Raw genomic sequence first — 26,035 nt, 5'->3', positions numbered from 1 at the left:
GAATAATAAGAATTGGAGTATACTAAACAGATAACCCAGAGTTTATCAGGGGAGAGGGTAGCTAGAGTGGAAATTTCTCTGTTCTTGTTATTGTTGCTTCCGTCGTGACTAAATGTTGTCACCTGTTTGCTGCTGTGTGGCTGTTCCTTTTCGTCCTTTGTTTTGTTCTTTCTTTATAGAATTATTTCCGTGATGCCTGGAATATCTTTGATTTTGTCACAGTTCTGGGTAGCATCACAGACATCTTAGTGACAGAGTTTGGGGTAAGTTCAAAACTGGTGAGCATGACATTCTGGGGGAGGGAGGCATTCTTCAAGGAATGGGGAATAAAAATTGACACACAAGAAATTCACCATATTAAACACATAACAGAAGAGAAATCAGAAAAATCAAAATAGGAGTAGTACAAGGATAATCTTGTGAGACTTATTTATTTACCTGTTAATAGTTTCCCCCCTCCTCCACAAGCAAATTTAAGATGTCAACAATCAATTCCATATTTTTAGTTCTTTATTAAAAGGTTAATATATAGGTAGGCCCTAATATTTGTGAACTTTAGGAGTACTCGTTTTATTAAAGGCCTTTATTTTGGCAGAAAATCAGAAGAGCTCAAACGAGACAGTTTACATTGGAATAAAGATGTCAATGTCCCTCTAGAAAGGTGCTTATACTAATCTTTAATGTGACTATTATTAATTGTTAAGTCCTTTTAGGATGCAATTTGCCATCAATTGAAATCAAAGAGCAGATTAAGGTCAGGATTAACTGGCATTTTCAAAAAGAGATATATACATATCGAGGAGCAATTAGCATTTAAGTCTGTCAAGTAGGACATCCTAACAGACCAGACCAGACCAGACCAGACCAGAACTATTAGTGTAGTGCTAGAAGTTAAATTTTCTAAGAATGCAAAATACTCAAATAGATGAAGCTGATTAATGCAACCTTCATTAATAGGACTGTTTGGGTATTGCTTTGTTAGATACTTATATCAGGTGTGCTTGCGTCATTTGTTAATCCAAGGTGTAAAGGTACAGATATCCAGATCTTCCTATAACTATTTCTTTGAAATCAGTAGTAGGAGTAAGAAGTTTTCTCATTATTTCCCTATTCAATCTCCAGCCCTTTCCCTGTTCACCCCATGGAAAAACAAAAGGGAAAATATTCATATCCTTTCTTTTTCTGAGCTAGGCTGTGTTATTATTTCAATCAAGACAGAACTTCTCCCTCACAATTTCTTCCCCATGCTGTTTCACAATCAGACAGCTAATAGTTTTGAAGTGAAGAAAAAGATGCTGGAAAAGTCAATAACAGATCTTTTTCTGTGTATTTACAAGAATTGGGCAAGGAGGGATATCTGATTATAAATTCTGAGACAGTAGTACATTATTACATTCACCAAATCCAGGGCATATTCTGCTATCATATTGGGATGGAGTGGGGTGGTATGTGAATTCCTACACATTGGAGGGGTACCAGGTTGGAGAAAGTTGATACAGTGTAACAAGCCTTGAACTAGTCACAATTTTAGGACTGACCTTGCTTTTCAAGGATTAAAATGCATTAAAATGCAGACTTCCAACATGGGCTAGTAATCAGCATTATATTCATATTGTCTGCAGAGAAACTGAGGAATTGGGTTCTGAATAACTTTTACAAAATGTAGATCACAACGAAGATGAGGCTCAGGATTAGGAAAATAGAATGACAAATTGAAAACTTTGTGTATGTGGTTGACTACTTTCCTTTCATTAAACAGCGTGTGTGTGAAAGCATACACATACCTGAGCATTTATAGAGTGTTTAGTGGGTTTTATTTTGTTTGTTATTCTATAAGTAATGAATGTGCCCAGATTAGCAGGGGAAAGGAAACAGCTATACTAATAGGAACAATATTATTTTTTAATTTTTTAAAAATGTAATCTAGATTTTGCAGTTTGATATGATTCATTTCTTTAGCATTGAAAGGGTTATTTAAACATACTTTGCAAAAGAAGGAAGAGATTACAGATGGAAGTACTGCTTTAGTTAATCTATGAATTCAGAATACTGTAAGAAATTGCAGAAATTGTTGTTGGTCTTGAAAAAGTTATCAAAGCCAAATCAAAATCCCAAGGAATAATAAGCTTATAAAAATGTATTTCTCTAAACACTTTTAATAACATTTTGTAAAATCCATTTTCTCTTAGAATTAGTACCAGAATAATATGAACCTTTACAATAGAATGTGATTTGTATACAATAATATTTCTTAGAATTAATTAGAGCATTATTGTCTTATATTGAAAACTAATGAAAAGCCGAACATCAATTGTCTTCAGATTTTGATGACACTCTAACCTTTCTAGAAATTTAGCCGATTTTTACAAAGTAAAATTCAAACAAATTTACTTTATTACACTGCACACTATTCAGCCTGAAGTCATAATAGTGAATGTAACTATACCTGAAATAATATTTATTTATTGTTCATTTCTGGCCAAAAAGGGTTTCAAAGCAGCATATTTTAAAGTATCAAAATGAGAGCCAAATGATTCCCTAACAAAGGAAGTTCCAAAGCATATTCACCTTTGTTAAGGTGTACCTTGTATTGCCACCAATTGAAATGGCAATAGTATATTTAAAACTGATATTTTCACCAAATAGAGAGGCTCATATATTCTCTTGGTTTAAAGCCGGCCAAGGCATTTCTGACTGAGCTGGAATATGGAATGCTATCCAGATAGTCAGGATGCATATTAATCACAGCTGGTTATTTTGTTGCATGGACTTGAAGGTCCTGTAGGTATATCTCCTACATTAAAGGAAAATACTCTAATAAATTAATTTGCTTACAAGCTGACAGTTTTTCATGAAATCTCAGGTTAGATTCCTGAGAGAACCTTCTCATGTTGCCAGGCCCCTGCTTTGTGATCAGAAACAGAGATTCTGAAGTGAATAAAGAGCAATAAAAGGACAGTTTGTATCCAAAGTTCTGAATAACAATCTGGCTGCAATATTCCGTGCTGGACATAGTTTCCAAAATATTTTCAAAAGCAGCTCATAAAACACACATTATAATAAGTTGTATTAAACATTGGAATAAACATTCCAATTAATAATATGTGTGGAAAGCATCAAAATCCTCTACCACTGCTCAACCATGCGGGAGGAAAACTGGGTGTAGAAGCATTGGCCCACATTGTAAGAACCCCTGACTTAAAACTGGCAGATACTTCACATGGAATGGTTAGATTAGAATCTATTGCATACTAGGATATCGCACCTGTGGATATAAAAGAACAATTCCTTTCTATACTCATGGCAGCTTTAATCTGGCATTTCCTCCCACTAATTGAAAGGACACCTTGCCTTGCATTTTTCAAAGTCAGACGTAGATTCCAGTTGACAATATAACTATCAAATATAGCTAGCTATCATCCACATACTGATAACAAACCAACCCAAGTATCTGAGCCATGCCTAAGCCATTGCATAAAGGCTATTGAGTAAAACATTGTGATATAGACTACTAGTCATAAGGTTAAAGAAAAAATAGTTTATAATACCATCATATAAAGTTTATGTACTGTATGTCTGGAACTAAAGGGTATTGCCAAATCTTGTCCCAGTCAGCTAACTCAGAGGTGTGCTGTGTTCTGTCTTTCTGATCTTTTGAAAGATCACCCAGAAATGTTCCCCCTCTGGTTTGTACCATAGGTCAACCACAAGAACAATGATTTTTATTTATCCTAGCTGATCAAAACAGGTAAGACTTTTTGGTAGAACTGTGGTGATTGGGTAATTTGAGCCACTTGACTGTTAGCAGTTTAGGCTCCACAGGAAATGCTGCAAAATTATTTTTGCAACATTTCCCTTGAAGCTTTGATAAATTCTTGCCTAATTCCAGCTCCTGAGGAGTTCTCAGTTTTCCTCTTGTTAAGGATCCAAGATACCTTCCCACCATCTTTTATAATCCAGAGATTCTCAAAGGGGAGACTTTTTCACTGTCAGCACAATGATCAATTGGGGGGTATTTTTGTTGCCTTTGTTTCCTTTCATACCTGTGCAATTATATTATCATATAGGTCATCTTTGCTTTTCCAGACATCAAACAGCATTTCCTCCGGTTGATGACAGGAAGATCCCTAATCTATATGTGTTCCTTCTATGTGCATGTGCTTGCCTTTTAGAATTGCCTTTCACACTTATGGTGAAGTGGATAGTGACCAATTAAAAGACTACAATATGATAAAAAATTCAAAGATACCACTCCCTTAGATACTTATCTAAGTATTTAAATAAATCAGATTTGGAGAGTGGGCTGTTCTTCCCTGCATAAGATAGGAATATTAACAAGTCTGCTGTATGCCAAATGGATATCTGTCCAAAACAAAGTCTACGTACAAATTCCTTATTTGTGTGATTCTTTCTTTACCAGATTTACCTCCTGCTCCAATCAAAGCCTCTGAATGGCTTTAAATATTGTATTTACATGATATGATATGTTAACTCTAATATCTGAGACTGGCTACTGTTGACCTCACCCCATTCCTAAGAGGTCTGTAAGGGGCATGCATAAGAGCACCAGCGTGCCTACCGTCCCTGTCCTAATGTTCCCTTTAATTGTATTCATTTTATGTATTCAATTCATGCTTATACTTATATATTTTATCTAATACGTACTCGACAAATAAATAATAATTAATTAATTAATTAATGTCATAATAGTCATGGAGCCCATGAACAAAGATGCCTTAATGCAGCATTTAGAAGTAAAATGTGTGGTAAAACAAAGCCTAATCTTTTCCTCATTCATCAATTCGTGTCCTGCTGAGACCCTCTGGAGTGAAACAGTTTATAAATCTAACACAAACATACATACCTTTTAAGGGTTAGTAATTGCAATTTGAGATATTCTTTCTGCACTTAATGTGTCAAAGTTCAAGAAATGCAAACTCCACAATTCCGGAATCAGATGAAGTGTTGTTTAAGCTTCTGAATCTATCTTAGGGGAGAAGATAGAGTATGGACTTCCAAGTGGATTTCACTAAAAGAGGCAGATATTCTAAGGAATTCAAGCAAGTTTGCTTAAGTGCCATGCAAGTTACACGGCACTTTATTTTAAATGAAACATTGATTGAATTAATTTTCTAGTGAACTCTCTTATAATTTAATGCAAGTGTAACTAAAATTATTAAAATTCTTTCTATAGTGAAGAAATAATTTAATATAGTAATATTCAGATGTTATTTATGATGTGGTTTGTCTGTTGCTGCCTGCATGTCAGTTGCTTTCTAAAAATAATTTTTTAAATTATAGCCCATGGTCCCACTTTTCTCAGGTCTCCACCCAATAATGAGAAAGCGTTAAGTCATCAGCTCTGTTGTTTTAAATGTAGTATTTTCCCCTTAAACTGACATCCTACCATAGCTTCAAGGTGTATAAAATCAGATTCTGGCAGTATTAACTTGGAGATTAAGAAAAATGTTGTGTGTGAGAGAGAGTGAAATTAGCAGTGGGAATATTAGAAGGAATGAGTATTCCCTGTCCATTATAATGTAGCTATCATATAACCTGGAAACTCTTAAGGTTCATGAGCAGAATGAACCTCACTTTTCTTCAATAAACATGTATGGCACTTACTCTGCCTGTCTCTCATTCCTTCTGCATGAAGGCCAATTTATGCTGGTCTCGAAGTTTTAATATTTGTGTGACACCCTTTATACATTGTCATACTATTCTTACGTCTTGCATAACCGCAAAAATCCTATTCCTCAGTGAGTTAAAGATGGAAGAACTTATTGCTTCTTGAAAATCACACAGGACACAATATGTAGCAAGTAGATTCTTGAGAAGTAGTAAAACTTGCCTACATAGAGATTTTCAGCTGAAATATTAGATGTCTTAGAATGTCTATCACGTAACTTGCATGGCAACTCTTTTATCTTTGTTTGAAGTCAAAGTCAGATATATATTGAACATCCACATCACATATGTAGTGTCTGAGTCTTTTTTTGTGTGTACAGTTTTATTGGAAGTTTGTTTGTGTAATAATGGGCTCCGAAGCACCTGTTATAAAGTTACATTTAGTCTTGGGATGTATATTTCATAGAAACCCAGAGGTACATACAACAATATCACATGATGAGGCAACACCATAGAAGTCTTTTGATCTATTAGAATCAGCAGGATTTCAACCATGATAATAATCACTGAAGCTACATTATATATTTCTTTGTATCTAATATAGCAAAACTAGTTCCCATATGATTAATTTGTGAGCCAGCAAGGGTCCATGATGCATCAAGTAAAGATATGATTCAAATATTTAACGATCTCTAGTGGATCTAAAACATAGGTTCTTGAACTTAACCTTCATATTCTTTGAATATTTACAGCTCTCAGTGGTTCTGGGTCAAGTAAAACATGTAAAAATGCATCCTGGTAAACCCAGAGCTGTATATTCTTTTTTCTACTTTGCCAGAAGGAAAACAAAAAAACAAAAAATGTCTAGCTTATTTCTTCATTGGCTAACAGATACATTTTACATCCAGGGCATTATATATTTAATTGCAATTCTCCACTCTTCCCTCAAGTGTCTTTTTCTCAGGACACTTGTCTTGCTTTTGTTTTTCTCCAGGTTTATATATTCTAAACACATGTAACTTGAAGCCACATGGTAAAACTTTACCTGCTTGTATCAAAAAATAATAATCAGAGCATTTGGTTGTGGATAATTTCACAAGATGCATACTTGTATTGATGAGCTATCACTGATTTTCCAGCTAGATTATTTGGGGGGTTGGAGGTGACCCTCTTTTCTATTCCTTTCCTTTATTTTTCACTTCGGTCCGAGGACCTTTAGTTGATAAAAAATCTAGTAAAATAAGATTTAAAACAATAAAAATACCCAATCAGAACCAATCATAATGTTAACAACTAACCTATGAATTACTCTCTTCCTTTCTTTGCTATTTAATTACCCTTATTAATTTTACTAAGCAGTGCAGTGTTGGTTTGAATTTGTTTCCTTAACCAGTTCCTGGATCTTTAGTTTCTGCACCCCATTCTGATCTTGCTTGTTTATTTTTCCTTCATCTCCCCAGAACAACTTCATCAACCTGAGTTTTCTTAGGCTGTTTCGAGCTGCCCGTCTCATTAAGCTGCTCCGACAAGGCTATACCATCCGCATTCTGCTCTGGACTTTTGTCCAATCTTTTAAGGTAATGATCAAAGGTACTTAATTGTTAATTTAAAGTGTTTGGGACAGAGAATAAAAATACAAAGATGTAAAAGCTAAGGTCCCAGACCTGGCATCTTTACAACTCTGCCTCTTCCATTTCTATTCAATCTCTAGCTATAAACTATAACTTTGAAACATGATCTTCATTATGGTGCCAGTGGAATTATATCTCATGAATATTTTTCTAGGAGTTCGTGTTTTTACATAAAAGCAGTCATAGCAAAATTTTTGTAGTGATAGTAGTATGCAACAGGAATTAGTAAAAAAAAAAGTAATATAGTTAATTATTACCGCATTGAACAAAAAACAGCAATGAGCTTTTGGGAACAACTAAAGTTTGTAAGAAGCAAAGTGCTAGATTCTCAGTAAAACCAGTGTGATTGTTTAAAAAAAATAAATTTAGAAAATATATGCTTTTATTTCATTCTATTAGGCCCTTCCATATGTGTGTTTGCTGATTGCAATGTTGTTTTTTATCTACGCCATTATAGGAATGCAGGTAAGCCACTATCTCATGTGGAGTATTGTTATGCTTACTGTAGGAGCAGTGTGATGGTTTGGGGTTGGTAGCCCTATTGGTTTTATTTTAGGCCTTTAGAATTTGAGAGACATCAGCCAGTGGGAGGCTGTGCTGCCTTGGGCAAGTGTGGAAAACTCTGAAGAATACAGAGTAATAGACTTGGAAGGGACCTTGGCAGTCTTCTAGTCAATCCCCTGCTCAAGCAGGAGACCCTATACCAGTGATGGCAAACCTTTTTTCCTCGGGTGCCAAAAGTGTGTGTGCACTAACTCACCCACGCACGTGCCCACACCCATAATGCAATGCCCCTCCTGCACGCCCCACCCCCTGCACATGTGTGCCCCCACGCGCATGTGTGCGCAACTACCCCCCCTTTTGGCCTCACATTCCAAAACAGCGCTGGGGGGGAAAAACCCTCGCCTCCCAAAACAGCTGGGAGCGGGTAAAAGTCTTCCAAAAAGGCTGGGAGGGGGGGGAAAAGTCTCCCAAAACGGCTGGGAGGGGGGGAAAAGTCTCCCAAAACGGCTGGGAGGGGGGGAAAAGTCTCCCAAAAAGGCTGGGAGGGGGGAAAAGTCTCCCAAAAAGGCTGGGACGGGGGGAAAAGCCTCCCAAAATGGCTGGGAGTGGGAAGGAAGCCTCCCAAAATGGCTGGGAGAGGAAAAAAAGCGTTGCCTCCCAAAACGGCTGGGAGGGGGGGAAAAAGCCTTGCCTCCTAAAACAGTGCTGGGAGGGGAATCTCCGGAGATCTGGGAAGGCACAGGCAGCAGAAAGTGAGGAGAAAGGTAGGTTCCCCAGCGCATGCGTGCGCATCTCGCGCCTGCAGGGCAGACTCGAAAATCAGCTGACCAGTGGGAAGCATGCGCACATGCGCAGTGGAGCTGAGCTGGGTGACAGCTTGCGTGCCTGCAGAGAGGGCTCCACGGGTGCCCTAGGTTCATTATCACGGCCCTATACCATTCCAGACAAATGGCTGTCCAATCTCTTCTTAAAAACCTCCAATGATGGAGCATCCACAACTTCTAGAGGCAAGCCATGTCAAACCTCCAAGTAAGATGTCCCCAAAAATAAAGTTCAAAGTATCCCTCTTCTTTTCAAAGTCTATTTATTAGGCACACATTAAATTGTCAAGGGCTTGGTGTAATTCCAACTCTGGACAGGATCTGGAATTACACACAATAAAAGCAAAATTATGAAACTTCCCCCGAGTCACAATCTCCAATTAATCCTCAGTCCCACAGTCCGGTGACTCCAAACTCCACCTTCGTCCAGCTGCAGACATCTTCTCTGTTCCCACAGGAAAGGAATACCACCTAGACATAACATTCCCCCTTTATCTTTACAACCCCCCTCTCACAATTACTGCTTTTGAGCCACATATTGCCTATTCTGTACTATGTATTGGGTTTTTCTTGCCTAAATGTAAAATCTTATTTTTCTCACTACTGAATTGCATTTTGATGGTTCGGGCCCAGTGTTTAAGTCTGTCAAGATCTTTCTGGATCTTAAATGCTTCTGAAGTATCGGCTATTCCTCACAGCTTGATGTCATCTACAAATCTGATGAATTCCCTTTCTATCCCTTCATCTAAATCATTTATGAAGATGTTGAAAAGTACTGTGCCTAAGACAGAGCCTCGAGGTATCCCACTGCATGCTTCCCTCCATGTAGATATGATTCCATTGAGGACTACATGTTGAGTGCAGTTTTTCAGCCAGTTACGAATCCATATGGTGGTGATGTTGTCTATCCCACATTTTTCTATCTTACCAAGAAGTAGGTAGTGGTCTACTTTGTCAAATGACTTACTAAATAAAGTATACTATGTGAAAATATACTATGTCCAAGCATTTTGCTGGTCCACTAATTTAGTCACCTTGTGAAAGAATGCAGTAAGGTTTGTCTGGCATGATCTGTTTTTGACAAACCCATAATTTTGTGACATTATTAATCAATGACATTATTGCTACAACCATATGCTCCATATATTCTAGTACAGTCTGAAGATGCTTAATGTAGTATCTTTTACATTTTAAAGCAATGTTTAAGTAGTGGTATGAAATAGCCTGATTACACATTTAGTCTAAAAATTTTAGCCTAATCGTTTGATTTCAGGGTTTCATTGGACTATCCTTGGACTAGCATGGCTCCAGATTTAGAACTAGCTCCAGTCCTTTTCTATTAGGGAGGAAGGATGGGAAGGACTGAAAGAGAACCTCTGTAGGAAACATCTGCCAGAGTTTCCTATATAGGGAGAGTTCAAAGAGTAAGGTTGCCCTCATTCTTTATACTTGAGAAATCTGTTTCTATCCTTTGACTCAGTGAACTTATCCCAAGAAACACCTGGAGTTCAAACAGGTAGATATTCCTCCACTACTACTTTTAATCAATGGCAAAAGAAGCCATTCTGGTTCTATTGCAACTGGCAAAGACCCGTAAAGTGTTTCCCTTGGAACAATAACTTGGTTGCTGATTTGCCATAGCTCATTGCAAACTCTTGCTGAAGGAGCACTCCAAGCTTTTATCAGCAGTTCTTGTATTCAAGCACTGATTTTTCTATAAGACAATGGTGCCTACATCTCCCAAAGTGTTCATTTTTTTTTCTCAATTGCATTTGATAATTGCAAGTTTTTTAATCTGTGTATATCTTTGTTTCTTCAGGTTTTTGGCAATATTAGCATTAAACATGATGAGGATATGTCTGAGGATGACTTGCCTGCCATTACTGAGCACAATAATTTTCGCACATTCTTTCAAGCTTTGATGCTTCTTTTTAGGTGAGGCTCAGCCATTGTACTTCATTAGGGAAACCATGTCAAAGTACTGTGATACCAAGAGCCCTGATGTTCTTAGGCTTATCAAGCCTTCATCTAATGCAAAAATTAATTTATTCTGCTTAAATAAATTAATTGTACACTGTACTGGTAGCTCAATAGACAATGTAATGGCAATTATTTCTTAGTTCTACAAAAAAGTAACTTAGTTCTGTGTAAGAAAAAACAATTATTTTATTACCACAATTCATCCATTATAGTCAATGTTAATTTTGTAATTAACATAGTTTATATTCTGTTCTAGCAATCATTTAATACTGTCTGAGCCCACAAGTTTCTGACTTCTGATTACTAGTATCACGCTTGTCCTCAGATGGTGATATGACTGCTCCCTCTATGCTGAGTTTCCAGTGCTCACTATCTGTTCTTATTTCATCTCCCTTTCCCAGAAGTGCCACAGGTGAGGCTTGGCATGAGATCATGCTCTCTTGTCTAAGTGGAAAACTCTGTGATGAAAAAGCAGATCTCAAAGGATATCAGTGTGGCAATGAGTTTGCATACTTCTATTTTGTTTCCTTCATTTTCCTGTGTTCTTTCCTGGTGAGTAAAGGATACAGAGTACTAAATAGGTAGATACAGCATGTATTTGGGGTATATGAGACTATGAATATTACTGGTTAAAATGTCAGTACACTATCCTTCTAAGATAGTATTTCAAAATGATTTAACAAACAGTTGTAGGACAGTCTTTATCCAACATTATGTTTGATAATCGTTTTTAAAAGTCACATATTTCAAATTATTATCAATATACAATTAAAAGAAATAAGGGAGGGAAGGGTAAATCTTCTATATCAGAGTTCCCCAACATTTCCGGCTTTGTGGACCGGGGGGGAGGGGATGGCAAGCGTGCATGCATGCAGCTCCATTTCCATCAGCAGCGTGCACGTGCACCTGCTGCTCATGCAAATAGAGCGCACATGCACGGGCTCGCCCGCTGCTCATGCAAATGAGGATGTGCGTGTGTGCGTGCTTGCTGGCTATTTCCACGCCCAGTTGTAAACACCTCATGGCTGACTAGTGGGCTACGGCTCACAGCCTGGGGACCCCTGTTCTATATATAGGTTACTGCAAAGCAAACAGATTTTTTCAAAAACATTTTAAATATCATAGGTGGGAAGGAATACATTCCAAATAGTATTGTAAAAATTCACAGTGTATCAAGGAACATATTTTCCTCTTCTCCCCAAATTATATTATCTCAAAGAAAGTGGAATGTTTTTACTGTTGCAAACGTGAGAAGTGAAAAAATGCATTTTCTCTATGATAAAATATGTAAAACCAGTATGGAAAACTAGCATGACAAACATATTTTTATTGAGTAGTGGCTTTCCATTCCTGATGTTAAGCAGAATGAATGTCAATTCAACAATAGCACTCAACTTTTTAAAAACTGCAGCGGGAAAACAAGTACCAGAAAACTAAAAATGTTTAAGATATTAGTCACATTTTTCTTTTCTTTTTTTTCATTTCTGATGTCTATCATTTAATCACTTCCTCAGCCTTTAAATGCAAAGGGCAACTATTATGTGCCTGAAAAGTTGTTTTTAGTGACACTTTCCCAGCTGCCATTACCTCTACTGGTTAAAGATTAATGATAGCCCAATAATCTGGAAGGCATCAAATTGTACAACACTGGCCATATTAATAATCTTTTGAACTGCCTACTTGCATATGAAGCAATGCCTCTATTTCTAAAACATTTGCATAATTGAGACAAGTATCCAGAAAAATTTTATACCTCAGGCCTAGTTTCTCTTTATGGTTGTTAAGCCCAATTTAGAAGATGCCTTTGGTATTAGTTCCTTCTGTTTTCTTATTTTATTCCAGGAACTAATAGGAGAGGCTTTGTGAACGCCTGGAGTAACATAATCTAACCCACTATCTTTGTACAAATTAAGAACTTATTTTTGTTGATGTACTTCAGTGTGTAGTGATTCTGTACTGGATTCCATATTGTGCTCTCTTCCAAGAAAGCGTATTCTATTTGCTTTACCTGTGATTGCCCTAAAATTCTACCAGCAATCCATATCCACCTTAGTCCTTACTGAGTATTTTTTTCTTGCTTTTATATAAGACTGTTTATATCTGTCTATCTAAAAATGTATAACTTTGTGTGTAAGAAAGGGTGTAAAACATATTGTTTAATGCTATGTTGTCTCTTCTTGTTAGATGCTTGAGCAGATTTTTAGGTTCTTGCCAGGCTTCAATGTGAAGCAAGAAATAAATTCATCTATTTTTCCTGGAATTTCTGGTTATTTTGTATTTCTATTTTTCACTACTATTTTGACGTTGCAGATGTTGAACCTTTTCGTGGCTGTCATCATGGATAATTTTGAATATCTGACCCGTGACTCCTCCATTTTGGGGCCCCACCATCTGGATGAGTATGTTCGTGTGTGGGCTGAGTATGACCCTGCTGCCTGGTAAGGACACATCTATCTTACCGCTTCCAATATGAAACCCAGACCCAAAGTCCATCTGAAGCAAGTGTTTAAGGAAGTGGATTTGATTGCGTCATGATTTGGGATAGATTCCTTAATAAGGAGAACCAAAGCAGGGGGAGGGAGAAGTTCAATGTGAACAGAAAGGCAGGAACCCATTATCTCAATTCCAGTAGAAAATTGAGAGCTAAAAGTGGCAGCTACAGTTAGAAATAGTAACGAAGTGAAAGCCAGTCCAGTTAAGATTATTTTATAACCTTTACACAGGAGGGGCTTTTGGCTGGTAGAAGCTTTTGGACTCTCATTACAAAATGGAAAGCAGACCAACTAGAGCAAGGAGGTGAAAAGAAGAATAGAATTCTGTTCACAAGAAGGCTAGGATTTTATCTTAGCTCATTTTAGCAGAGTTGAACTATGGTAGGTCTTGATAGGTTACCAGCATTAACTACTGTGTTTTGAGAGAAAAGTATTAACTGAGACAGAAGTGGAGCTACTGCCTCTGTTTGCATGCGCTCCATTGTGAGTCACACATTCTAGCAGAGCTCCAATCACCATGGAGCTGTAGCCCTGCCCTTCTGCCATTCCCATTTCCATTCCTGTTGGCTAATTTCTCTGGGTCTTACTATAAATAACTGACTGAAAGAAACAGATGTGGGAGTTAATCGCTGTTTAACATTTCCTTTTTTAATTTTAGGTTTTTGCAGCTGGATTCTGTCAAGTCCACACACACACACCTTCACTTTAACTCATAATGTTCATAAGAACATGATATATGTCCCTTTGTGGCCAGGGACATACCCATGCCATTCCTTTAATTTGAATTGTGGGCTTTATAATCTTTCCATAGGACAACTGGGTACCATGCTAGCAACATTTGAGCCAAAGAATTAATCTGATTTAAGTCCCTGTTGGTGGCTATGTTTAATTTTCTGCCCACTTTATAACATGTAAACCAAATAAAATTGTTGAGCTACTAGTTTTGCATCCTGCTGAAAACTCAAAGATACAACATACTGTTGATCAGTCAAGGAAGGATGCTTAGTAGCTCTGTTAGCAATAGATGACACACTCTTATTATTTCAATCTATAAAAATGACTTTGTGTATATGTGTATGTATGTTTATCTGACAGGGCCTTCCCTTCTATTGTGCAATTGTTTTTGTAAATTTGTCTATGGTTTGCTGGAAAGGAGCTAGCCACAAGGTTGCTATAAGTAGGCATGGTTAGTAAAGTTGTAATAATTGGCAGCTAACAGAAGATCCACCTATCATTATCTAGATATTATTTATTATCTGAAAATCTAGTTCTCCCCCATTTGAGTACAAGTCACCCTATAGTTACTAATAAAACCAGTGAAAAAAATCAAATATTGAAATAAAAGCCTTTGGCAATAGTGATTGATTTTAACCTGTTCATTTTGAATTCTGAAAAGACAACTATGTTCTATAAAAGATAAGTGAATTGGTACCCAAGAATCAGAAAAATCTGATAAGTTCTGATTTGATATAAATTTCATCTACATTATCTCTTATTGTCTAAGACTTCTATTATTTCTCAGCTACTTAATATATGAATATAAACCAAAGAGGGCCAACATGTCACCCTCCAGCTGTTCTTGAAGTCCAGACTCCATAAGCCCTAGCTTGCATGGCCATAGTAAAGGATTATGGAAGCTACTGGCCAACATCTGGAGGGCCACAGATTGCCTATTCCTATTGTAATTTATATGTTAGCTCTCTTCCCTTCTCACAAAGTTGATGGGAAGCATCAGTAAAAAAAACTGATGTGCTATGGCTCTAAGAAGCCCCTTTCTTCCTACTGCAGCCAATGGGAAAGTTCAGCTCCTTCGTATAAACAGAGGGAAATGGTATTACTTGACTGAAGTGAAGATCTCTAGCCATTAGTTCTGCTATGTTCTGTTTGTACATAACAGTGTATGTGTTTATTTTGCCCTGTAGCGTCTGCACTAACCCCCGTGTATTCTTCTTGCAGTGGCCGAATTCATTATAAGGATATGTACAGTTTATTACGTGTAATATCTCCCCCCCTGGGCTTAGGCAAGAAATGCCCTCATAGGGTTGCTTGCAAGGTTTGACTTACACTAAAACCTGCTAGCATCAACGGAATGAATGTTGCTTATGGTTTTTTTTAATATATATCTTTTATATATATATATATGTGTGTGCATATATATATATCTGTACACATACCTATCTATATATTGCACTTTCAAAAGTAATTTAGTAATGTAATTAGCCAACAGAATGCGTGAAATGATGCTGCCACCCAGACCAGTAACGCATGGAGCATATCAATTACCTTGAACCATCTCTGCTTGCTGTTAGCTGGAGCTAGGCCTGGAAGATTTTATGAGTCTCTCTGTACCCACCACTGCCACTTTCTGCATACTAATACTTCCACCTGGGGAGGACAGAGACTCCATCAACACTCTACCATTTCTCCCTTCCCCCCCTCTCTCTCCCCAATTCTTTCCAGCCTTTTTCCCCCCAACACCTTTTCTTCCTGTAGTCTTCCCTTCTCCTATATTGGCAAAAAGGGGCTTTCTTATCTCTCTCTCTCTTTCTCCTTCTCTCTTTCTAAGAAAACCTGACTCTGTACTTTTTGATCTACTAAGAATATAAGGATTGTGATCTGCATTAACCTCATAGTGAGCAAGGCAGATGATGACACATGCTTAAGTGAAATCTGAATTCTTGTGACAAGGACACAAACTTTGAATGTGTAGTCCAATATTTGGTAGACCACAATTTGATTACAATATTTCTACTAAAAATCATTCATGAAGATCAAGCCTATTTATACTCCTTGCTGACCAGCAGCACAGTAATCTTTTCATTTTTATCTTTTTTTTTTCTTTTCTAATTGATTTTTAATATTTTTTTCTTTGTAATTCTTTCTCTCTATTTTTCCGTGTATTTTCCTTTTTTAAAAATTATTATTGGTTATTATTGGCTATTTTTTATTTTTTGCTCCCAGGGGCCGGATGACTTTCATGGACATGTATGAGATGCTGAGACATATGTCTCCACCCCTGGGGTTAGGGAAGAAATGCCCTGCCCGTGTTGCTTATAAGGTAGAATATATATATATGTGTCTGTGTGTATATCATTTTTTTTAAAAAAGAAACAATAAATACTTCAAGTCAGCTTCATTTTTTAATTATTTTGATTGAGCAAAAACAAGCCTATAATTTTTGTAATTTCTTCCCCTTCCTCATTCCAGTTTCTTGAACAATGACAGTGTGTACATTCAGTTCTGTTAGTGTTTCATGTTTCAGAGACTCCATTATGGCCAGTAGATAAGGGGCGGGTAAAAAAAACAAATCTGAGGTGCATGCTCCTACTCAAATAATTAATTGAAGTGCCATCTAGCAGAAATTGTTTATCATTCCCTTAGAACTCTCCAAATAGCCTAAAAATTGAGATTGCTTTAAAACTGCCTAAATCAATATAGATTCCTTAACCCTACCCCAGCCACCAATAAATTAAGAATGACAAAGAGATAGCAAAAATAGAAACCCATTGAATAAAGTTATAGGACTTTAGAATGCAAAACAAATAAAAACATCAATTTGATATTAAAATCTAGTCAACTGCACTATAGTGGCAAGCTACACAAGTACAATATGTGAGAATACATTTGATACCCAAATAAGAAATTTTGAAGGTAAATATTATCTTCATCTGGTGACATATCTTCATAGAACATATCCACATGGAAATCAACCATTTGTAACCTATAAATAAAACTTTACACTAATCTATGTCAGGTTCCCCCATATAAAATCATGCTTCTGTAATTCCCATCTTCTCTAAATGCAGAACATATATGCAACAATATTTAGATTTTATTTCTGTCTAAATAAATGTCACAGCATTAGTTACAAGTTACAACCCATTTCCAGTACAGTACATTAATTATATGGTGGCAGAGAGGACCACACTAGTAGGACAAAAGCAAAATTAGGTGCTTGGTACACTATGCTGTACTGTACAGTGATAATATATTTGCCTTACATTAAGACTGAAAGATTTGAACTGGATCCAGAAGCTGAGTCTGGATTTACTTTCTTAAAGTTCAGAGAAAGTTCAGAAAAGTCCTCCGGACAAATTCTGTTGCAGATCTGAAACTAGTTTGGATCAATATCAGAATAGATTTGTTTCCCAACCAGTCCTCTGACCCTACCCATACACACACATTAGGATTTAGTAGGTATTCGTGCATATTCCAATTAGGAATAAAAAATTCAATTCTCTCTCCAAGGCACCTAGCATAGCCCAATAGTTTGAGATATACATCATGATTTTTCATGCTTTTTAATGTTCACTATGTTTGAAAACAACAAGAAAATGCAAATAAATGAGCAAGAAGGTCATTCTCCTTATTGATTGTTTCCTGTCAGGTGATAAAACTAGATATTTTAATTGTTTATTTTCTCATGGCTGGTGGTAATGTGAAATGCCACAGCCCTTGAACTAAGCAGAAAAGTATGCAGACATTAAGTTCCTACATTAATTGCCAAGCCTTATTCTGCTTCAGTAAAAAAAATTGGTGAGTGGCTCTTATTGTAGGAATGATGTGAGACCAACAACTTGCTGGCTGGAAAAACAACTATCCCTAAGGGAGGGGAGAGGGGGGAAATTTTGATAGTTGGCTAGCCACTATTTTAGCCTTTTGCCAAAATGTGGCTTTACTACTTTAGTGCACTGCCTGGCCAACCCTCTGTCTGAGAACAGCTGCTTATTGAAGATGGAGAAAGGACAGACAGTTCCAAACCTTTCCTTAGCCTAGACTGAAAATCTGGAACAAATAGGAGTAGAAAAAAGCTTGTCAGGAAACAGCTAACAGATCAGGTGCTGGGGAGGCTATTTTTAAATTAAACAAATTTACTCTTAGACATGGGTCCAATGAAAGATTCATAAATATGGCAATGGGTTTAGTGCTCTTTGCAGTTTTAAATAGCTGAGATAACAGCTGACTGTGGGGAGTAATTGCTCATAAATGAAGGTGAATATACGTGTCCCAAGATAACATTGCAGAATCCAATTTGGGTCGGTCACCAGGACCAGAGGTTTTGTCTTCTGAGCTTTCGGAGTCGTGGTGGAGCCCATCTTCAGGGAACTCCTCTCTAGCAGTGTGTGTCCTCAGTGTAGTAGGAGAGCTCCCCATTTTGTTTTGCAATTACCACCCTTGTCTGTCAGCTGTCCTAACTTTGAGTTTAGCACACTTCTGAAAGAATGCTAAACTGTCATTTCAATGTAAAAAAAATAGGTGACATGTCTTATGTAGACATTGTAGCTCCTTTCAGCTGTTTTTCAGGCTAATTGATAGAAATAGATAGTCAGTTCTTTATCTTCCAGAGCTGCAATTGCAGAAGAAGCAGACAGAGGGAGAAGCCAGATTTTTACCTGACTGGTCTCTGACAATGCTGATCTATTTAACAGGTGACTTGTCAAGTGATAAGCTGCCTCTTCCATATTCTCCTGTAAACAAACACCTGATAAATAAATATTAATACATTTCATATGAATAGCTTTCAGGTGCAATAGGAAGGTTGTATTCTGAAGTGGCAGGGAGAAATCTATATTTCTCAAGGTTGACTCAGCCTTCCATCCTTCCAAGGTCGGTAAAATGAGGACCCAGATTGTTGGGGGCAATATGCTGACTCTGTAAACCCCTTAGATCTGTAAAGCACTATGAAACAGTATATAAATCCAAATGCTATTGCTATTTCTTCTATTTCTCAATGCAGTACCCCGCACTCCCCTACTGTTCAGCTTCTGCTTTGTCTGGTGCAATTCTCCAAGCAAGGAAATAACCAGAAACATAGTTGATAGCTCAATTTGAATGAACCAGATTTTCCTGCAACCTGTAGCAGAATTACCCAGAAGGGAGGATTATGCCAGTTCATGGCCCAAACAGTGCAGTGGCCTAGAGATGAAGATACCCGCCTCCCACTCGGAAGGTTGAGAGTTCAATTCTTGGCAGCAACAGATGTTTCTCTATCAGGGTGCAAAGAGAAGACATCTGCTGCGAACCCTACATAGATGTCAGGAAGGGCAGCCAGCCAGTAAACGCTCAGCTCCATTCGGCCACCCTGACTCCACCCCAAAGCAAGGGATTAAAGGGTTGTTAAAAACATGCTAGTTCATGGCCTCAATAAAAATGATGGTGTAAGGAGAAAAGGGAAAATCCTACTTTAAAACTAAAGCTAAAAATAAATAACAATCTGTCTCAATTGCAGGATATGATCAGATGAAAGTAGTGCTATTAGGCTATATCATATCAAAACCAGGGTATACGTATGGCATAATTCCAGTCAGGATCAACCTCCACACTTGTTATTTGCATTAGAAGAAAAGTTGCTATTATGCCCCTCCCCACCAATACATACATAAATATATATCTCAGTTAAAAATATGAATAACACTGTTCAGTTTGATCCTGGCATGTTTAATAAATGCTTATTCTGAACATTTAACATTGAAGTGTCTTTAATCACTTAGATTAAAGAAATTAATCCAAGTTAGAATCCAAGCCAGTTAGAATCTAAGCCAGTTTGCATGTTTTTATCGTCAAGTTCCATATTCTAAAAAGACTTACGTGAGTAATTTTTCTCTACTTTAAACTACACAACACTGTAGAACAGTAGGATAGGCGAAAATCATTTCAAGTATCCAGATGGCACAAGCTGGCTATGCAATTGAAGAGATAAACAATAATGTAAGAAAGAACACTACGGAAAAAAGGACAATAAAATTGTGCAAAATTATGTACAACAGTATTCCTTTAAACCCTCACTGCAAGAAACTTCCCCAAATTTGGCAGCCTCCAGATGTTTGGACAATCTACAAAATTCCCCAACTAGCATCACCCTTAGAATCAAGGAAACTGATATCCACACATCTGGAGAACATCCCATGCACTCTCCTTGTTAGTTCATCCATTTATAATTGAGGATTAACAAGGAAATTGGCACCATGTCAGATGAATTTCCAGTATTAATTTGCTTGACCTGAGAAATTTTCTGTTTACAAAAACATAACATTATGAGAAGGTACTCACTATTAACAAGAAGCAATTACTCCTTTTTCTGCCCCCTTTTCTCTGCTTTCATGCCTCTTTTTCTGTCAATAAAGTTCCGTCACAATTTTTTCCTTCTATCCCTCAGTATTTCCATAGTCTAACTCTAATCCTCTGCACAATTCTGTAACTGATCCAAAGTGTGTCTTTTTTTCTCTCTCAATTCCCAATTCAGCAACCAGAGTTCTTGTGACATTTTCCATGTGTGTGAGTGAGACAGAGAGAAAGATCTTTCCTTCACCTCATCCATTGGATTTCTATTACTGATTCATGGCCTAGCTATTGAAATGTTCACTCTCACTTGAATGGAAAGTGCTTTTCTTTACCTTTGTTAGCCAGAGATACAGTGAGTTGATTAAGGTGCAGTGCAATCTGAGACTATGAAAATTATGTAGCAAATATGCCACTATATGATGGAATGACACAGGAGAAGGCAATCACATGAATTCAAGCAAGAACACTAAGGAAATTATGAAATGCTTCAAAATGATACTCAAGTAGAGTCAAAATCTGTGAATGAGGTTCTTGAACAGATGAACTGTAGCAGTTTTTAATGTTGGGCTATGTATCCAAGGATTCTGATTCAAATAGTAATAAAAAATGCATTATTGCGTCAATAATAATAATAATAATAATAATAATAATAATAATAATAATAATAATAATAATAATTTTATTTCTATACCGCCCTTCTCCCGAAGGACTCAGGGCGGTGTACAGCCTACCCTACACTTAAATCCCTACACTTAAAAGTTTCTGACATAATCTGAGAGTTGAGGCTGGGGGCAAAATTGTCTTGTTCAGTTGTTTTATTAAGGAAGGAGTCATGCAGGAAAAATTATTCTGTCCAATTATGTTAGGGCCATTTTTATACAGTCCTCCAGATGCAATTACATATCTCCCATATGGTTCCTGCTTCCTACATTTCTGAATTACTATGCAGAAGCCATAGTAGGAACTATCCTTATTGCCTCTTGCTATTGAATTAAACAAGCCAAATATTTTGGCCTCTTGGTAGATTCATATTCCTATGATTGGTTTGAGTTAAGAAATAAAAGAGATTGTTGCTCTTCCCATGTGTCCTATAGAGGGCATCATCCACCTCAGAATGGCACAACTTCCTGGAGCTATTAGGGTTCACAAGTACATTTGCCTCAACCTGTGGTCATGCCTAGAGAGTAAGTGATTGGTCTGATGGAATTCTTTAATAATCCATTAAGTATACATCATATTTAGAAAATGTTGTTTTTTATTTTTCTTTATACTTACCCGTATCTCCTTTCCCCTTTCCATCTCCTATAACTACTTGCGTAGCTAAAAGGTGGAGCAAGTGAGAAGGCAATGGGTTTGGGTGGTATATTTTCTGCACTCTTGCTAATCTGCCTCCAGCCTAGAAACAGGGAACCAGGAACCAGAGGGTATATCTGTCTATTCCTGGCATTCCTTTGTAACTATGGGGATACTAGATGGTTCATGACACTAAGTGTCACTACAGACCACAGCACTTGTACCAGCCATTAGGTTCCTTCAACCCCAAAGACCCACAAGATGCAACCTCTTCCATTCCTAAGTGCTGAGTTCCATCCCATTGCCCTCCACTTTTCTACAGGGCAGGGCGGGGACACAGTCACCGAGCCCATTTCTTCGAACTCAACGAATGGAGGCTTCTGAGGGCAACAGCTTGGAAGAAGGCCAACATTCCATCCCTCAGGGCAGCTTTCCATTTTGGCTCCAACACCTTCTGGGTGGATGTCTGAGGTGGGGGTGAGTAATAAATCTCCCATTTGCTCCAACTCAGTTATCCAGGGAAGAAACCCAAGACATTAGAGTTAAGGGGCAGACCTAGATCCTTTCTAATTCAAGGGCGGAAATCTTTGGGCCAGTTATGGCCTCCAACAATTCATTTGGATTTATCATGACTCCCCCCTATTCCCATTAAAGATAACATTTAAACCTATTTTGAAGGGTAGTTTGGGGGTTTAAGAGGTAGAAATCTCTCCTTAACATTACCAAACTGTTTCTAAACATAGGGTCAATGATATTTGGTTGGTGGGTGCAAATGAGTGCTTTTGAACTATCAAAAGAATCTGTCCCCATAAGGAGACGTCCTATTTACCACATTGGGATTCAGGATTATCAGAACATTATTTCACCTTTCCTTCATCTCTTTCCCATCTAAGGCTGATAATTTATTCTCAGAGTTCAAAGAAAGACTCTTTAAAAGTGGGGAAATTCCAAAGGCGATGAAAACATATACATTAGTATTTCCTCCTTGCTGTCTTGCAGCTTCTTGGAAATCTCTGGATTCTACTTTGAAAGTGGAAGCTGCCCTTTTAGGAAAACTTTAGCCTCCCTCTACAAGGACTTGTTTATTCCAAGCTGAACTTATCACAATTTATTGGCCAATACGTAAGTGTGGCTATTTAACAGATTAACAGAGTTGGAAGGGACCTTATAGGTTATCTAGTCTAGTTCTATAATTCTCTTCTGTTGGTGAACCTGAATACTTGCTTCCCCTAAGCCATTTTCCTTCTTATCATGTATGTAGCTATTGTCTTCAAACTACCTTAACCTTTGAAAAGCAGATTGGCCCATGCCACCAGAAACAGACTTTGAATTATTGAATAAACACTATGCATTTCCCACTCAAGTTTCAGAACTGCTCAAATTTCCTATTACTGATACTTCTGTTGCAGCATTAATTTCTTATTGTGAGGTATAGTCCTAATCTCCCCTATGAAAAAAGGTTGAGATGTACATAAAAACACTGTAGTAGCATTTGGAGTTTCAGCCAATATAAAAACAATATAAAAGATGGCATCTTTGGTTTCATCCCAGGCCGGCCAAGAATGGCCTACAGAAATGTTCATGCACAGGAGCCCTTTTCGATTACTCAACTCTGGATTTCAGAGTTGAGAGATTTGACCTATATTTTGTTGCAAGAAAACACATGCAATTGTTAAGAAACCAAGATAAGAATCAGTGCTCTTAGACTGATTTAATTGGTTCCTTTTTTCTTTCTTTCTTAGAATACCATAAGGGTGACAAGGATAAAAAGAAAGCTTTTTCACTAGCCAGGAGGAAATGAACATAGGTCCAAAGCTAACCAACCATTTCATTTTATCTAACTATCAAGTTTAAACCTTCCAAAGAACTAAGATAAATCAAAGATGAACAATTTACTAGTATTAATCCACAAATATCCATATCTCCACTTTTACAATTTCTGAAAAACTCCCAAGATTGTGCTGTGATAAATTAGGCAATACAGTCCCTCTAATTAGTTTAGCCAATCACTGATTTGAGATTGAGTCCACAAAGAACTTCCCTCCCAAATGAAGAAAATAATGTAGTTGAAAATTTCAGCTTTATCTACTCTAGCAATTTCACATTTTACTCATGCTCTTTATGGACCTTGGGGGGTAACCCCCTTTTTCAAAAATAAAAGTTTTTCCTGCTGCAAAAATATTGCCTACTAATTACATTAATGGAACCAAATATCTAAGAATTCATACCAAGTCTCATTCTAACCATGTATATTCCAAATTCTCAATAACCATCAATCTGCTGGTAGAAAACTTATCTGAACTGATTGCCTTCTGGACTTGGCCAATGCATTAATTACAAGTTGTGACTGATCTGTTCGATCATAGAACTTCAAGAAAATAAATTTATTTCTTCCTTACAATTAAAAGGTCCCATGAACACAAGAATTATATTAAGGCCACTTCTTATTCATGTATTCATTTAAGAATAGAACCATAGTACATCTCTCTAGATTTGAATTTTATAATCTGCCAAAAGAATGACAAAAATAAAGTCATCTTATCTCAAATAACTAAGTATCTCAGCAAAAAAACACAACATGATTGCAAGTTTTTAAATTCATCCAAGCATCTAGCAACCAACAGGATTTTATAATTCCTGTCAAGTTGTCAAAGATCTGTCTTCATGTACTCAACAGAAAAAAGCACCGAAGATACCTGTAAGTAGGCTTCATGGTATTTGTGAGCCACATGTATGAGGTAGCACCTATACAAAAAGATGTTCTGGAAAATTCCCTATCTGAAGATTTCTTTTTTATTTTCTCTGGCTACATTTTTTTTTACCTTGAGTAACAGAACAAACTCTTCAGGCAACTGTCCTTTCAGAAAAGGAGCAGTAAGAAATTGGGCTCAACCTTTGCAAAACCTTGTTCCATTGATGGCAGTGTTACCATCCATTTCACAAAATTCTATAATAATGACAAAGTGTCAACTTTGATTTTTTTTTTCAATCCCAAAACTGATCTCACTAGTACCAACTTTGATGTTGGATTCTATGTTACCTCTGATAGTAGGCTGTTCTGAGAAGACAAAATTCAAGTTTCTACAGATTGGAGAAAAGTTAGATGACTATAATCCTTCCAAAAATGGAAATGCCCCCCCCCCCACCGATGACAGAGAATTCATCTTCACTGGGATCTATTGCCAGTGGATAGGCAAGAATTATTTGCTTACTTCATATTTATATTGATACCTGTTTCCTACTTCTGTCGTATCAAAACTTTACTGGTATCTAAATACAGGATTGAGGTTCTTGGGATAGAGATTTATTGCCACGATATCTCCAGAACAGTTATTAGCTTGGCAACTACTTAAACCTCAGTACTATCTCCTGAAATATTCCATTGGCACCTCCTTCCCCTTCAGCAGTCCTGAATACATACAATTGAATTTACATTATCAGTATACCCTTCTATCACCTCATCAGATCTAATGATAGGTGCTGCCATCACCTCTACTCCCATTTTACCTATAGCCTTTGTGCAGAGCAAGCTTTAGAGCTAGACATCTTAAGTCTGTTAGTAGAAAATCCAGTGTTTTGTTATTCAAAATGACTCTTCCAGTACCTTCAGTTATATTAATATTACAATACTGTATGATGCTAAGGAACTTTATTCCTTAAATTGTCATCCATTCTTCCAATTTTTAAAAGACTGGAGAAAATCTACAGGGTTCAGGGAAGAAATGCACTTTTCAAATACACATCACCATATTTCATCATAATAAAGGCATCTCCTACCAGTAAGAAAAGCCATAAACATGATGATTTTAGTCACAGTTTTTACTTCATAGCAACTTTGGACTTCAGAATTGCCAACTTCCATGCTTCTGTGGGCAATAATTTTTTTTTTCTTTGGGGAGTTTTTCAGCATGTATTGAGACAGAAGGACTGTCAAAGCAACAGAGCAACATTTATATAATGTGAACTACACAGCAAAATCTGTGACAAGTGCTATTTTCCTAGCGAGGCTTGTGAGATCCTCAGAACTTCAAAGGGGGAATCCCATGTAGAGAACTTTGTCTTCAAAATCAATGGTATTTGAGCTAATTTCAATATATGAGAAAAATACTCCATACTTTAATTCTTCAGCATCTGTCGAACTTGTACTGTACTACCAAGGATGGGATCAGAGCTTCCTCTCAAAATGCAATTACAAGTTTTACGCTGAATTCCAAACTGTGGCAAAATATTCTCAAAAGTGTTTCTTGGAGATACAGAGGTATTAACCATTTCAAAGCAAGTGATTTGCAGACATCACTTTGAAACTGTGCTATGCAGCTTGTAGACAGACTGTTTTTACCAACTAGTTTAAGAGATCATGTTGGACTAATGGAATGTATCACATCCTTTCATCACAAAAGTTTATGTTATGCAGCTTGACATTAATCCCTCTCAAGTGCCTAGTGTGCTACCTGTTACTCTCATCCAAAAGTAGCTAACTCATTTGCAAAAGAGATATAGAACCAATACCACAGCCTCTATGTGAAAAGAATGCTTGTTCTCATTTCACCTTAGTCTGAGATTGTACCTCTTCTGTATGATCTCAACTTTTTTTAATCAGCATTAAGAAATTCTGCATAGTCAT

At 37.1% G+C, this 26,035-nt stretch overlaps 1 protein-coding gene across 1 annotated transcript in view; it reads left to right on the top strand.

The window, feature by feature from the left end:
• Positions 1-26,035, top strand: part of CACNA1A (calcium voltage-gated channel subunit alpha1 A) — a 290,119-nt gene that overhangs the window by 214,879 nt on the left and 49,205 nt on the right. Inside the window, exons 31-37 of the mRNA XM_070937402.1 lie at positions 180-263; positions 7,089-7,205; positions 7,659-7,724; positions 10,404-10,519; positions 10,966-11,116; positions 12,875-13,002; positions 15,013-15,109. Coding sequence (XP_070793503.1) covers positions 180-263; positions 7,089-7,205; positions 7,659-7,724; positions 10,404-10,519; positions 10,966-11,116; positions 12,875-13,002; positions 15,013-15,109 — 759 coding nt within the window. The remainder of the gene's footprint in view (positions 1-179; positions 264-7,088; positions 7,206-7,658; positions 7,725-10,403; positions 10,520-10,965; positions 11,117-12,874; positions 13,003-15,012; positions 15,110-26,035) is intronic.

Source organism: Pituophis catenifer, unplaced genomic scaffold (genome assembly GCF_029215685.1).
Source record: "Pituophis catenifer annectens isolate HBS135680 unplaced genomic scaffold, rPitCat1.0.hap2 SCAF_2, whole genome shotgun sequence".
Classification (NCBI taxonomy): Eukaryota; Metazoa; Chordata; class Lepidosauria; order Squamata; family Colubridae; genus Pituophis; species Pituophis catenifer.
This window is presented reverse-complemented; position numbering and strand designations above follow the sequence as displayed.